Genomic DNA, 15,069 nt, shown 5'->3' with positions numbered 1-15,069 from the left:
GGCGAGAGAGTGAGTATATTGGTAGAAGGATGCTGAGGATGGAGCTCCCAGGCAAAAGAGCGAGAGGAAGACCAAAGAGAAGGTTTATGGATGTGGTGAGGGAAGACATGAGGGCAGTTGGGGTTAGAGAGGAAGATGCAGGAGATAGGCTAAGATGGCAAAAGATGACACGCTGTGGCGACCCCTAATGGGACAAGCCGAAAGGAAAAGAAGATATACAGTGGGAAAAGGGCAATCTTATCTTCAATGCTTGAACATCACACTAACCCTCCATCAGGTGGTGTATATTTCTTCCCTCACTGTCTTGCCCCATTTATGGGTGTGACATGAGACTGTGTTAGTGAAACTTAGCACACTCTCCCTTAGATATGAAGAAAAGTCTTTCATTCTCCAAGTTTCTGATATCTGCAAGAATTGAGCAATGCTGGTGATAGAAACTGAAAGCGTGTGATTTTGATGAGCTGGATTTTTACCAATATTCTAAAATGAAAACTCACACAGAAACGATGCTATCTATGACTTTGGAACATATTTTTAGGTAAACGATTAAGACCAGTAGACCAAAACCTTGAACTTTGTGAGGAGAGCTGTTCTAAACTGAGGATAAAGTATTTTATTCTGATTGAGTAATGTATTAAAAAATTACGGGACATTTGAAATGACATACTGGTATTATTACAAATGTTGTATAAACCATCATGTCTGCCCTTTCTGCTATTCTCTGAAAAAAATGTTACCTGTTCAGACAAGCACACTACAAAAATGAGCTTTGCTTTGAAGTATCTGAAAAATACTTGGAATGAGCTGTGTTAATCTTAAATTTCTGAGACAAGTAAGTGATTGACAAGAATATTGTTGTCTTTAAGGGATACTTTTTTTAAAATAATGAAAAACTAATGGCAGGTTTAAATGGGGAAAGAGGTCACCTTAGAAATAATGGATTTCTAATTTTATTTACAGTTTTTCTGACAGTTTGTTGTCTGAAAAAAATTCCAATTGTATTTCATCAGTGGCAAATGCTATAATTTAAGTGTAAATCAAAAGACAACAATTTATATCCTGTAAAATGTGGGTCTGATATTTTGTAAGCTAGAAGTGGAGCTAGAAGCATGAACTCCATGATATCCTTGTTATGGACTGATACATTATTCACCCATGACATCTTATCATCTTCAGCCACTCTGTGCCAGTCAAGCCAAAATGTTACCTTTTTCCTGTCACTTATGCTGGCCAAAAATAAGGTGTGAGGGTGGGGGGCGAGAAACGATGTGGAAGAGCAAGAAAACACAAGTGTCAGTTTATGACATGGGTTTTGCTGTCTGATCACATTTCATGGCCCATGGATTTATTGGACTTTATGCCAGCTGTAGGGAAGGTGAAATGGCCACCTCTGCCCCATGTGACCTCACAAAGCCTGTTTAAATCCGGTCCTCAGAACTGTGAATGAGAGGTGCTAGCCAGTCGTCCTCTGTGCTGCCACTCACAGTAACAACATGATAAAAAATACTGTAAAGAATTAATCATTGTTTATCATGATTTCTTGGTTCAATTCAGATAACATTGTGCACCTTCTGCTATGTGTGCCTTGGCCTACAAGGGGCAGTATAATATAAAAATGACAGTTTTTTTTTTACAATTGACACTCTACGAAGCAGTATTATTAGTTTTTCGTCGACAAGAAAGAAGAGTGTTAGTATGGTAGTAGGTTAGTATGCTTCAAATTTTTTGCTATATTGTCTATCTACATCTGATGCTGCACCATTTGTGTCCAAATTTTCTTTTGCTTTAACTGGTGATTCCCAACCTATTTCGTCTTGTGTGCCCCCTGAACAATTTCGTCATACCACGAGTACACTGTCACTAATACATTTTGATGAGTCTTAAGTAGAACTTAACGCAACTGATTATTGAATAAAAATTACTTTATTTCATCTCCTTAATTTGAACATTTAATGATCAAGCATTGTCTTCTCTTTCACACAAACCTCAAAATAAATGTTGCCTTTAAAATAATTTATATAAATAAAAAATGTGAAACAAAATAATTAATAAACCTGCCTTTGTTATATGTAGCTGTTGTAACATTGAGCGAATGTTATACAAATCCTCTCCTGACTAAAGATCAACTGAATGTTTTAGCCATTTATCCATATTTACCAATTAATTTAGTAGATAAATATGCCGTAAGATGCACCTGCATTTGCATCTGGTTTATCATAATTTTAAGTTTCCTCTTTATGAATCAAGCTATTTTATCTTCTGAAGATGCACCACATCATGTTCAGGACGCAGTGACAACAAACCTTTTGTCCTAAAGATGCGGGTTGCATCAATGTGTACTGGCAATCCATATTGCAGGAGGTTCCTTTTCTCATTAGTTCACACCCATTTTATTTATAGTAAATGGCGAGTTGGACTTTCATGTGTAGAACGCAATTTGGCGGGCTGTTCGAGTTTATGAATGTTTGTCCAGTCGGCATGGTGGGACAGGAAGATTTGGCAGTAACGAGCAAGAAGAAAAACAAGGAGCGGGAAAACCAAAAGTTCCCAAGTTCACCTCACAAGACATTTGGAGCTAAGGTGTACTGCCTGCTTCCGTCCCGATGGAGTATCCCCAGGCCCCCAAACAGGGCAACTTGTAGCACTGGCATGATGCCATGCAGTAGGGAAGGGTCCGGTGTCTTCTTGTCACCTTGTGGTGCAAGGTGGGGCGTCCTGGCCGGGCAAATTGGCTGCAAATTGGACGAACAAGAACCTAGAACATAACTTTAAGACCAACCACTAATAAGGTGGTTCCCCGAATGTAGATGAGGATGCCCATACCTGCAGCTTCATGACACACCTTGTTGAGGTAAATCTTGAATTCAGCCGTTGAGTTGGCATCACCAAATAGACACCTGTTATATTTGTATTATTGGTTGGCAACAGTTAAAGCCAATTTTCAAAGTTCTTATTAAAGGTGAGCCATAAACCAGCGTTACAAGGGAATTTAATAGTTGATAGTGGGGTGCCGTTTACCGTTCTGTTGTAGAACTGGCTAAAGAGTTGCTTAGTCGGTGCTATTGCATAGGCAAATGATGGCCTTGTCTAGCATAGTGTCAATTGTTTCTTGTACCGGCTTGTTGGAGGCAAGCGAAATTTGAGATTGTTGTGGGAAAGTGGTGAGCACATTTGGAGAGGTTGCAATGTGGACCATGTGCATGTTGGTTAGGCCACCGTCAAGTGAGTCTTTAGATTCAGATTCACATTTGTCATTGCAACAAGTCCAACAACAAAAAAAAAAAAAACAAGATACAGACCATTCAGTGCAAAGATAAAGATAAAAATCTATAAAAAAAAACAAAACAAACTTCTTCTTCTTTTCCTTTCGACTTGTCCCGTTAAGGGTCGCCACAGCATGTCATCTTTTTCCATCTAAGCTTATCTCATGCATATTCCTGTCTAACACCCACTGTCCTCATGTCTTCCCTCACAACATCCATCAACCTTTTCTTTGGTCTTCCTCTCGCTCTTTTGCCTGGCAGCTCCATCCTCAGCATTTTTCTACTAATATACTCACTCTCTCGCCTCTGGACATGTCCAAATCATCGAAGTCTGCACTCGAACCTTGTCTCCAAAACATCCAACTTTGGCTGTCCCTCTAATTAGCTCATTTCTAATCCTATCCAATCTGCTCACTCCGAGCAAGAACCTCAACATCTTCATTTCTGCCACCTGCAGTTCTGCTTCCTGTTGTTTCTTCAGTGCCACTGTCTCTAATCCGTACATCATGGCCGGCCTCACCACTGTTTTATATACTTTGCCCTTTCTTAGCAGAGACTCTTCTGTCACAGAACACAACAAACACCTTCCGCCAGCTGTCCCAACCTGCTTGGACCTGTTTCTTCACTTCCTTAATACACTCACCATTGCTCTGGATTGTTGACCCCAAGTATTTGAAGTCGTCCACCCTTGCTATCTCTTCTCCCTGTAGCCCCACTCTTCCCCCTCCACCCTTCTCATTCAAGCACATATATTCTGTTTTAGTTCGGCTAATCTTCATTCCTCTCCTTTTCAGTGCATGCCTCCACCATTCTAATTGTGCCTCAACCTGCTTCCTGCTTTCACTGCAGATCACAATATCATCTGCGAACATCATAGTCCAAGGGTATTCCAGTCTAACGTTATCTGTCAAGCCTATCCATTACCACAGCAAACAGGAAGGGGCTCGGAGCTGATCCCTGATGCAATTCCACCTTCACCTTAAATTCTTCTGTTACACCTACGGCAAACCTCACCACTGTTCTGCTGCCCTCATACATGTCCTGTACTATACATATTTCTCTACCACACCAGACACACATGCAGTACCACAATTCCTCTCATGGTACTCTGTCATAGGCTTTCTCTAGATACATAAAGACACAATGTAGCTCCTTCTAACCTTCTCTGTATTTTCAATTAGAATCCTCAAGGCAAATAATGCATCTGTGGTACTCTTTCTCGGCATTAACCCCTACTGTAGTTTGCAGATACTGACTTATGACCTGAGTCTACCCTCCACTACTCTTTCCCATAACTTCATTGTGTGGCTCATCAACTTTATGCCTTTATAGTTGCCACATCTCTGCAAGTCCCCTTTGTTCTTAAAAATGGGAACTAGCACACTTTTCCTCCATTCTTCAGGCATCTTCTCTCCTGCTAGTATTCTGTTGAAGAAGTTGGTCAAAAATTCAACAGCCACCTCTCCAAATATCTTCCATACCTCCACCGGCATGTCATCAGGACCTACTGCCTTTCCATTTTTCATCCTTTGTAGTGCCTTTCGAACTTTGCCCTTGCTAATCATTGCCACTTCCTCGTCCTTCCCACTTCCCTCTTCCACTGTACAGTGTCTGTAAATACATCCAGGTCCTCATCCTTCAAGATGTCCCAATCAGTGCAGTTGAAAAAGTCCTGCATCTGCTGGGAAGCACCATATGGGCACATCCTGTGATGGTGGGGGAGGATTTTTGGAGCCATCTTTATGCAGGAATTAATTGTAGTGTGATATGGTTCGAAGTGTCTAAGAGTGATTCTGGTCTGGCCCTGTAGTCAGTTTGATGTTCCTGTAAATCTTGTCTATCGTGTTGGATCCTCTCGTCATACATTTTACATGCCGGTGTAGTATAGGGAGCACTGATTTTAACTCCCCTTGATTGAAATTGTAAGCAATGATGTGCACAGCATCAGTGGATTCTCATTTTGCTGCAAGCTAACATTGTTGTGAAACAGTCCGAGAGTTATCATTAGCATCCGGTGGAATTCAAACAACAGTTAGCAAGACCCAAGTAAACTTCTGAGGAAGGTAGAACAGTCTGCATTTCACAGTCAGATATTTCAGCTCTGGGGAACAGTGGCTAACAACGGTCCCTGTGTTTCTATACCAGCTGTTGTTGTTGTTCTTCTTCTTTGAGTCACTCGAGGCGCTTGAGGGTGATCCTCAGAAGTGCTAGACTCACATGTAGGAGGCTCCGTAGTGCTCAGAAGGACAATCCCAGTTGGCGGTGGTATCGGGCAGACTGGAGTGCAGCTCACTGAAGCCAGAGGTGCTTGGCCGATTCTTCTTCCTCACTGCAGAGACACCACCGGTCATCATCGCACTTCCCTGTCAAATGTTGCCATCTTCGGAGGGAGGTGTGGTTGCTGCACCAGAACCAGATAAAATCGACGAGGTCTTACTTGGACAACTGGGACTAGGAGATTCAATCGGAAGGAGGTAAGGGAAAGGATGCAGGGGTGGGTAGATGGAGAGGGTTTGAAACTGTTGTGGATAATCGCTAAGCGTGTTTGGCCGTCGAGTGGAGTGATTGGTTGGAGAAGGGAGGAACCGAGTTTGCCCTGCTCGTCTGCAAGGTGATTGCCCGGGAGGTTGCAATAGCCTGGGACTTATATTAGTTGTGGGAGGGAATGCCGCAATGTTGGAGTTGATCGAGAGGGTTGAGGGGTCTAAAGCACTGGGGTTGTTGAGGGATTGAAGGAGGGACTTGTAGTCTGTGATGATGGAGGCAGAGGACCAGTTCTCATTCTGTCCGAGCCAAGTGATGGCTGCGTTCAGTGCATCCATGACTTCGACATGTTGAGAGTGAGATGGTTGTCTGCGGACCATTGCTGAACTTTGACAGCCTCCGACATCCAGTACTTCTTACTTATTTCGGCTGCTACAGACCAGCGCCAAGTCATCAGTGTAGGCAGAGACGAGGGTGGAGGACTTGAAGGAGTTCAGCAGATCGTTGATGTAAATTGTAAAAAGAAGTGGAGACAAAACTGAACCTTGAAGGAGTCCAAATTTGAAGGTTCGGCAGGGCCCTGTGGTACCATTAACCCTCACTCGCACCGTACAGTTGGTGAACCAGGCCCTGATTTTCTCAAAAACCGAAGAGGCATGCCAATCGTCAGCATCTTCTGGAGGAGTCTGGCACGCCACACCTTGCTGAAATCGAAGAAAGCAGTAATGGAGCGCAGACGTTGTTTGGACTGGAACCTATCCATGACGAATTGGGACAGCTGTAGACATTGATTGGCGGTGCAGCGGCCCTTGCGGAAACGCGCCTGCCAAGGCCTGAGAATCGAGTGCTACCCGCGAGCCACTGGGACAAGCCGTTGACGATGTGTCTCCAGAGGTTTGTTAATGGTGGAAGTTAGGGCAATTGGGCGATAGCTCCTAATGAGTTGAGGGTTTTTGCCATTTTTATGGTACGGAATGATCTCAGTTGTGCACCAGGCTTCCGGGCACCATTGGGTGGTCCAGCTGTTGTTGAGTATTTGTAGGAGAATGGGAAGTGCAGCAGCGGGCAGGTGTTTTAACATCTCTGGGGCAATCCCATCTGGACCGGCAGCTTTGCTTGGTTTGAGTTGTTTGAGGGCCCGGCGGAGTTCATGACACGTGAATGGGCACTCGAGCGATTGCTTAGAGGAACCTTGTAGTCTACAAGCATCTCTTGAAAGCTCTCGTACGGTCCTCCTACTTGACTTATCACTTTTGCGCCCACTCACCCTCGCATATTTGATGACAAAGTCTATCGTCTTAGCCTTGTCTGAGGCATATCCACAGTTGTTGTCGGTAAGCATCTTGGCTGTTTCATGTGAACGAGGTCCTGATAGGGATTTGACCATCGCCCACGCCTGCTTGGTGTCCTTGGTCTCTGCAATTTTTGAGAGATGGAGATGCCATGCCGCACATTTTGCTTCTGCAGTCTTCTCAGCTACCTCTCGGTATTTTTGAAGATAGCTCTGTCTGGTGTTTGCGCTCAGATTTCTTCGGATTCGATTCCTTTCCTTGATGAGTTCTTTGAACCCTAGAGAACCCATGGGGTCACAATTTTAAAAGAGGATTTGGATCTCTTGGGTTCTCTAGGGTTAAGTCACTGTTCATCCAGGGGATGTTGTTTGGTCAGAAGACTTTTTGCGTTTCTGCTTCTGCGGTCGCAGTTTTAAGGAGATCGGTGAACGCATTGAGAAGAGGTGTGGCAGGCTTCTGCGGTAACAGGGTCTGCTAGTTTTAGGTGTGGGGCGCTGAGACTGCTTCTGTCCAGGTGTTTTGAATTTCGTGTGGGGGAGCAATCTGTCCTTATCTTCAAGCCAGTTGTGGATGGCTTGCCGTCTTTGGTCTGCTTGTAAAAAAATCATCCCAGTTGATGTGATGGGCGTTGAAGTCACCCCAGATGAGGCAGCAACAGGTGGGGATACAAGGTAGCCATGTTATGTTGCTAATAAGTGGGCCAGAGAATGAGGAGTTGACGGGGGACACGTACATATTGGTGAGTAAAGGTTGGATCTTCTTCCAGTGGGGATAAGAATTTTCTGCATCTTAGCAGGGCCCGAGTTAACTGGCGGTGTCAGGGTGTAGGGAATGCCTCGACGAACGCACGTTACTCAGTCACCCCCGCGGTGCTATTTTGTACCACTGTTGGCGCGGACTTGGTGGATTGTGCCATAGCTGGGGAGCAAGGGGGTAGGGTCATCAAGGCCCAGTTTGCTTTCTTGTAGCAGGAGGACATCACATTTCAGCCTCCTTGCTAGGGCACCTCGTTCTGTGATATTAGTTGCCAGGGAATCACAGTTCCACTGCAGGATGGTTAGGTGGGATTGGGAGCAGGGTGGAGTTGGGCCTTTCTGTTATCACAGATGGTGCTTGAGATTGGAATTTGGGAATGGATGCATCGCCATGAGTTTCGTCGTCTCAAACAGTCTGGTGCTGGTCTGGTTTCAGGAGCCCATTTGATGTGGAAGCCTCTCTTACAGGTGCTTCAGGAGAGGCGGTAACGTGGGGCAAGCTTCCCCTTACACATTGGGCAGAGACGGTTTGTTGGGGGCTGGGGAGCAGTTGCTTGTTGGGAGGTGTTGCTTCTGGGTGGCGAGGTTAGGGACCAGCTGATTTTGAAATACACTTACCGGAGTCACTGTTCCTGTCAAATGGGATGAATAGAACACAGCAGTCTTTAGTGAAGACGTCTGAGGCTGCCTGGTGTCTCAGCTCATCCATCTTGTAGCCAAATGATCTTACATTTGCGAAGGAGAGGCTGGTAAATGGTTGGTTGTAGGAACACTTAGGTAGCCTAGTAAGCGCACCTCCTTGGCTTCCTCACTTCTCATTGCGCCCCTACTCCGCCTTTGCCTCCTCCTCGTAGGTAACATAATTCACAATTCCGCAAATTTCAAAGTTGGTATAAGGGAGCGGACAACTATCACACGGTGCATTGGTTCCCAAGGAGTATGAGGGAGTAGGAGGTGTTGCAGATGTGCTTTTGGGTGCAGTTGAATTGGGCTGAGTGTATGGATCATCAGGTGTTGGTCTGCAGCTAGATCCACTCTGATGATGTCATCACACAGAAGGTTCCAACTGGAACGAGAGCAATGTGTTGCGAAGGAACATTGAGTTGTACTCCAACAGAGCTAGACAATGACAAAAGGTCTAGTGGGAGGTGACAAAACACAGGGACCGTGAGATTGAAGTAGTGGAAGTCGGAACAGATCAAGAGGCCAAACCTAGTAAATAAGGAGATTTGGATGTTGCTCTGTGGTTTTGAATTAGCAACACGGTGATCCAGGAAGTCTCTTGGAGGGGTGTGGCATGCAGCGACAAACCCAGGTCGTTAAACGTTGGCAAAGGCTCAAAGGACATATTCAGACCAGTTACTGATTGGTTACATTGCGCAACTGGTCAAATAGGGAAGTTAACAGTTGATGTTTTTAGAATGTCGCGAGCGGTCCAAAGACACCAGAGACAAAATTGTACAACTCCACACAGCTGGAAAGGGGTACGGCGAAATTGCCAAGCAGCTTGGTGGAAAGAGGTCCACTGTTGGAGCAATCATTAGAAAATGTAAAAAGCTTAACATGATGGTCAAGCTCAATTGGAGTAGAGCCCCATGCAAGATATCACCTTGTGGGGTCTCAATGATCCTTAGAAAGGTGAGGAATCATCCCAGGAGTACATGACAGGACGTGGTCAGTGACCTGAAAAGAGCTGGGACCACCGTTTCCAAGGTGACTGTTGGTAATACACTAAGATGTCATGGTTTGAAATCACGCATGGCATGGAAGATTCCCCTGCTTAAACCAGCACACGTCAAGGCCCATCTTAAGTTTGCCAATTACCATTTAGATGATACAGAGCAGTCATGGGAGAAGGTTTTATGGTCAGATTAGACCAAAATGGAATTTTCTGGTCATAATCCCACTAACTGTGTTTGGAGGAAGACATGATGAGTTCCATCCCAAGAACACCATCCCTACTGTGAAGCATTGGGGTGGTAACATCGTGTGCTTCGGGGGTGTTTTTCTGCACATGGGACAGGATGACTCCTCTGTATTAAGGAGAGGATGACCGTGGCCATGTATTGTGAGATTTTTGGGAACAACCTCTTTCCCTGAGTTTGAGCATTTAAGATGGGTCATGGCTGGGTCCTTTAACGTGACAATGACCTGAAGCACACCCCCAGAAAAACCAAGGAGCGGCTCCGTAAGAAGCATATCAAGGTTCTGGCATGGCCTAGCCAGTCTCCAGATCTAAACCCAATAGAACATCTTTGAAGGGAGCTGAAACTCTCTGTTTCTCAGTGACAGCCCAGAAAAGGCTGGATTTTTCTTTTTAAATTATCTCTCTCACAGTGGACATGCACCTACGAGGAAAATTTCAGACCCCTCCATGATTTCTAAGTGGGAGAACTTGCAAACTTGAACTTGTAATCCCCCGTGTGCTTCTATGTCCGCTCTTGTAGCTCACCCTATGTTCCTGCCTCTTCCACCCTGCGAGGCATAGCCGCTAACCACATTATACATAACACACTCAATTATGAGTTTCAGCCTCATCACTCGATCTGATAGTCTTTTCACCTCCAAGACATTCTTAGCCAGTTAAAGTAACCTCTACTCCATTTTACTTATTATTATTTTCTTACAGATAACACCTTGACAGTGGTGCCTTTTACCTTAGAACATGATTGAACAGCACTGAGGCCAAATGAAAAAATCATGTGGTCTAAATTTGGAAGGGGTTTCATTCATCCATCCTTTTTCCAAGCTCCATAAGTGTCACAGGAGTGCTGGAGCCTATCCGATCTAACTTCGAGTGAAAGGCAAACTACACCCTCAAGTGTTTGCCAGTTAGTTGCAGTTGTTATCAACACCATCATTGAGCAAGAATTGATCCTGCGCTGCCCACACCAAATTTCAATTCACATTTTTTTCTGTTGTAGGGAAATATCATGAAGCAGGAAGCAAGGTACACCCTGAACTGGTTTCCAGCCAATCACAGGTCACCGAGAAACAAACATTCACATTCACAGTTACACCTCAGGGGAGTTTGGAGTCTTCAATTAATGCATGTTTTTGGGATGTGGGAGGAAACCAGAATCCCCGGAAAAACCCACGCATCCACTGGAGAACATGCAAAATTCACCCGGGTGGTGCTGGAATTGTAACCCCAGCCCTCAGAACTGTGAGGCTAACGCTCAAGCAATCGGGCCACAGTGCCGCCTTTATGTGTATTTGCACACAACTGAGAATTGATTATCAGCAGATTCAAATTAAAAATGAAATGATGAAATTTCACTTTCACGTAAAAAAACAAAACAAAAACGAAGCAAAACGTGTTGACACGGTAGCTATATTTACTATCAACACAAAAGGATGATGAAATATTTTGTCCAAGCTCCTGTGGTCTGTTTCTGCTAAAGCCCAGAGTAGTTTTCAGTCATGGATTAAATAATTACTACAAATTTGGTGCATTGGTACAATTGCATTCATGGGATTTTCCTGCATCTAAATAGAGGCTCTGCTCCCTGTCAGGGCAACAGTAACCCAGTGTTGAGACAGAGCTGTGTTATTTTGGCTCAGATGGGTGCAAATGAAAAAAAGTAATTCATCAAAGATATGTCAGACTGTAGGAGAGGTCTAAGAAATTCAGGATTATGAGAGATATATGTACATTAGAACTGTTTATTGGATGAAAATACCATTCTTTTATGCAATAAAGTTTTATGAATGCACTTGGAAATCATATATTCACATATCGATGTCTTATCTTTTGCTTTTTGAGCACAATACAGAAGTGCCAGTTCTTATAAAGTATTTTGACTAACCCTGTGTATTAATAGACCTAACACCATAATAGTTGGGTTTGATTTCGAACCTTGTAGTTATTTGTTATTTTGCTTGGGCAACTGCAACTTTTATGAGCAGGCTCTGCACAACATCTTTCCCCATCACACTTTGAACAGCGAACATGACACCAGGCCTAAGTGTTCTGCCGAAAGACCCAGGACTTCTGTAACCCTGCTAACGGCATATAATTTACAAGACCATTTTGTTGTCTGAACACATAAGCCATATGTACTCTCTCTGAATATTGACACTGTCCATTTCAGGAGTCGTGCATCTTGTGTAGATGTAATCCACTTAAAATTGAGGCTGCAGTTATAGAAAGCCCAGGTATTCCTGATGATTTTTGTGGCAATTTTGTGGACTTCCTACTGTTTTTTTTTTCTTCCAACTAATAGTCTCACTCTTATTTGATTTAACATATTGGCCAAATATTACACCAAGACCTTAAATTACAGAGCAAAATCATGACTGGAGTTAAACTGGCTCTAATACAAGTGTCAACAAATTGACTTTACTTAGTCTGACTGTTTTGGATCAGTTGCAGCAGAACAAAAGTGTGGGGTTCCATTGTGCAATTGTATAAAGTGTTGGTTTGTAGAACTGTTTGGGATCCCTTACTCAATCCCAATGATTAATCTTTGTCTCATTTTATCCTGTTGTGTATGTACAACAAAGCTGAACAACCTTTATTTTTGTAGCATATGTGTCCTGTAACCTAATACGAATGTGACACCTTTTATCATATATTTTTAGGGTCCAACTTTGTGACACGGAAGATCAGCCGTTCGGTGGCAAAAATTCACTTGGGCCAACTGGAGTGCTTCAGTCTAGGCAACCTGGATTCTAAAAGGGATTGGGGCCATGCCCAAGACTATGTGAAGGTAGAACAATACAATAACCAAAAAACACACACAAGAGCAGAGAAATACATACAAATGCCAATTTTCTCCATTGGTAAATGCTGAGACTCAAATTAACGTGCTCACAGCACAACTCTCACTGTTGGTCGAGAGTATAGTCAGCCACAGAGAATGGCCACTTGTAAACCTCAATAAGAATCAAATGGGAAAAACACAAAACATGCAATTTGTCGAATAAGGCCCAATGCCAGTAAGAACCGCAAAATATTGCCTTTCACTGATGCACTTTACAGTGCTATATTTACCTTCCCCTGCTGTTGTTAAAATTCATTTGCAATTTGGTCATTGTTAAAACAATGGTATGACACGTTCTCACTTCCGAAAGTATTGGAACAGTAGGCCAATTCCTTTATTTTATTTTTGCTGTAGACTGAGAACTTTCTCCAACAGTGAAGGCCACATTAATATTACATTGAGGGGTCATCAAAGATGAAAACTAGAGAGCTGATTTTGGTGGAAAAATAAGCAGTTGTGAAGCGCAAAGAGAATGGGAAAATTAGTCATTGCACAAACACTCATTATAGTCAGTACAATTTGGAATGAAGAAAGAAACGAACCAACTGTTAGTGACAAGCTAACACAATGGTTTGCTGAAGACATGAAGTACAAAGCATACGTCAGAAGGTGCAATCCATTCAATTGCAAGACCAATAATAGGAAGGCTATGCTGGAAATTTTCCCCTAGTTACAGTGATGAGCCTAAACAATTTCAGAAGGCTTTATGGAATGATGTGACAAATGTTATCGTTACTAAATTGATAGGCAAAATCTTGAAGAAATAGTACCTTCCTTATGCTTATTTTTGTGTCAGATTCCTTGGAAATAAAACAGAAATTTTGAGTTTGACATTCTTCCAGTGCTTTTGGATGCCAGTGGAGCTGGTACTGGTATATTACTGGTCAACCTACACACCCCACAGTGGCATTGCAGGTTAGATAATATTTAATGTTATAAAGCATACTGTAGAGACCTGAACTTTAAAGTTTGGTGGAAACGTCGCAAACTCTGTTCACTATATGGGAGCTGAACAGCGAACAGATCTCCACATAACATTGAAAGGTTTTCCCAGATCATTTGAGACTTTAGTATGTGTCCTGTTTGAAACTTCCTATGATTCTCTGCCAAAAGAGAACTAGAGACAGCAAAAAGGAGCGGGTCCGGTAGAATACTGCATGCATGCTGTGAGGCCATGGACTACACTCTTCATTTCCCACAGCTCACGCATGGCCCTGATCCCTCCAGGCCCTCTCTATCCTTCGTGAACACCCTCAGAAGAAAGAGATTTTAAGAGAATGCTGTGTCTTGCGGATGATGACAGAAATAGTGTTTTTGTTAATGTCATAGTGCCAGCAGCAACCAGAGAGAAGAGTGGGGAGATGAAACGAACAGAGGTCACTGCCTTCAGGTTCAGGCAGCACTCACCATTTGTAAATGTCTGTGTTTTCCCTTATTTATGTATGCATAAGGAAAAATTCCTCATAGTCAAAGCATGTGATGGGTTAAGTTTGGCACATTTGTGTGTGGCTGGGAAGATGAAAGGCTCAACAGGCTACCATATCAGACAGAAGACCTCTCACAGGGCACCGTATTATTTTTAAGAGGTGATGGTGGAATATGGAGCAGAAAGCATTCGTTGTGATGGAAGTGAATTGAGGAGATTAAAATACAGATCAGATCGTATTAGGTCATCGTGCCAGTATGAAGGGAAGGTGGTTTAGGCGTGGCACAGACGCAAAAGTGACATCAGTATTTTCAAGACATGTAAAGTGTGTAGGTCAATCACATCTCTTTTTCTCATGACACTGAATTTTAGCCTTATATTCAGAAAAGTCAAAGTCCGTGGTACTGTACATGGGCTTCATGAGGAGTTCTAGTAATGCCTTTGCTTGGGTACGTACCACCTATACATCTGCTTATCTATGGTCAGGTTGCAAAGCCAGCAACGTAATCAGATCAGCCCATACTTCCTTCATCCCAACCCTTTGATCCTGCTCTACCTAGGGATCCTGAGGCATACCAAGGCCAGCCAGGAGGGCCTGCTGATTTACTAAGATCCCAAATAGCAGGTGCTAAATTGCATGTTGGCAACAAGTCTAAATGTGTTGCACATAACCATATGTAGGTAGGTAACTATAATGGTTTTCACCATGGAAAATTTGTGAGAACACAACAAAAGCAACATGTAGTTTGAACTGGAATTGTAAATAAAAAGGCAAAATAAAAAAAACTGAAAATTCAGTCAATTTGATAATTTAATCCTGCAACTACAAAGATGAAAATTTCAGACCCCTCCATGATTTCTAAGTGGGAGAAGTTGCAATATAGCAGGGTGTTCAAATACTTATTTTCTTCACTGTGACTTGTCCAAGAAATTGTATGTATCCAAGCATCCGTTGAAACCCTTTTAAAACTTCGGACAGTACAACTACAAAACTGCTGTGCAAATTGTCACACTGCGACCAAACAGATCTTACACTTTAAAAAATGGAGTCACCCAATTTTTTGTGCAGCATATTAAAGTTGT

At 43.2% G+C, this 15,069-nt stretch overlaps 1 protein-coding gene across 6 annotated transcripts in view; it reads left to right on the top strand.

The window, feature by feature from the left end:
- gmds (GDP-mannose 4,6-dehydratase) overlaps positions 1–15,069 on the top strand; it is a 262,351-nt gene that overhangs the window by 95,695 nt on the left and 151,587 nt on the right. For all 6 annotated transcript variants that reach the window (XR_009795595.1, XM_061824038.1, XM_061824039.1 and 3 more), the window contains one exon: positions 12,379–12,506. Coding sequence is in view for 5 of the 6 variants with exons in the window: in XM_061824038.1 (XP_061680022.1) it covers positions 12,379–12,506 (128 nt within the window). In the remaining variant the exon portion in view is untranslated. The remainder of the gene's footprint in view (positions 1–12,378; positions 12,507–15,069) is intronic.

This window comes from Syngnathoides biaculeatus, chromosome 7 (assembly GCF_019802595.1).
Source record: "Syngnathoides biaculeatus isolate LvHL_M chromosome 7, ASM1980259v1, whole genome shotgun sequence".
Taxonomy (NCBI): Eukaryota; Metazoa; Chordata; class Actinopteri; order Syngnathiformes; family Syngnathidae; genus Syngnathoides; species Syngnathoides biaculeatus.
Note: the sequence above shows the minus strand (reverse complement) of the source record. Positions and strands in the feature narration are given on the sequence as shown.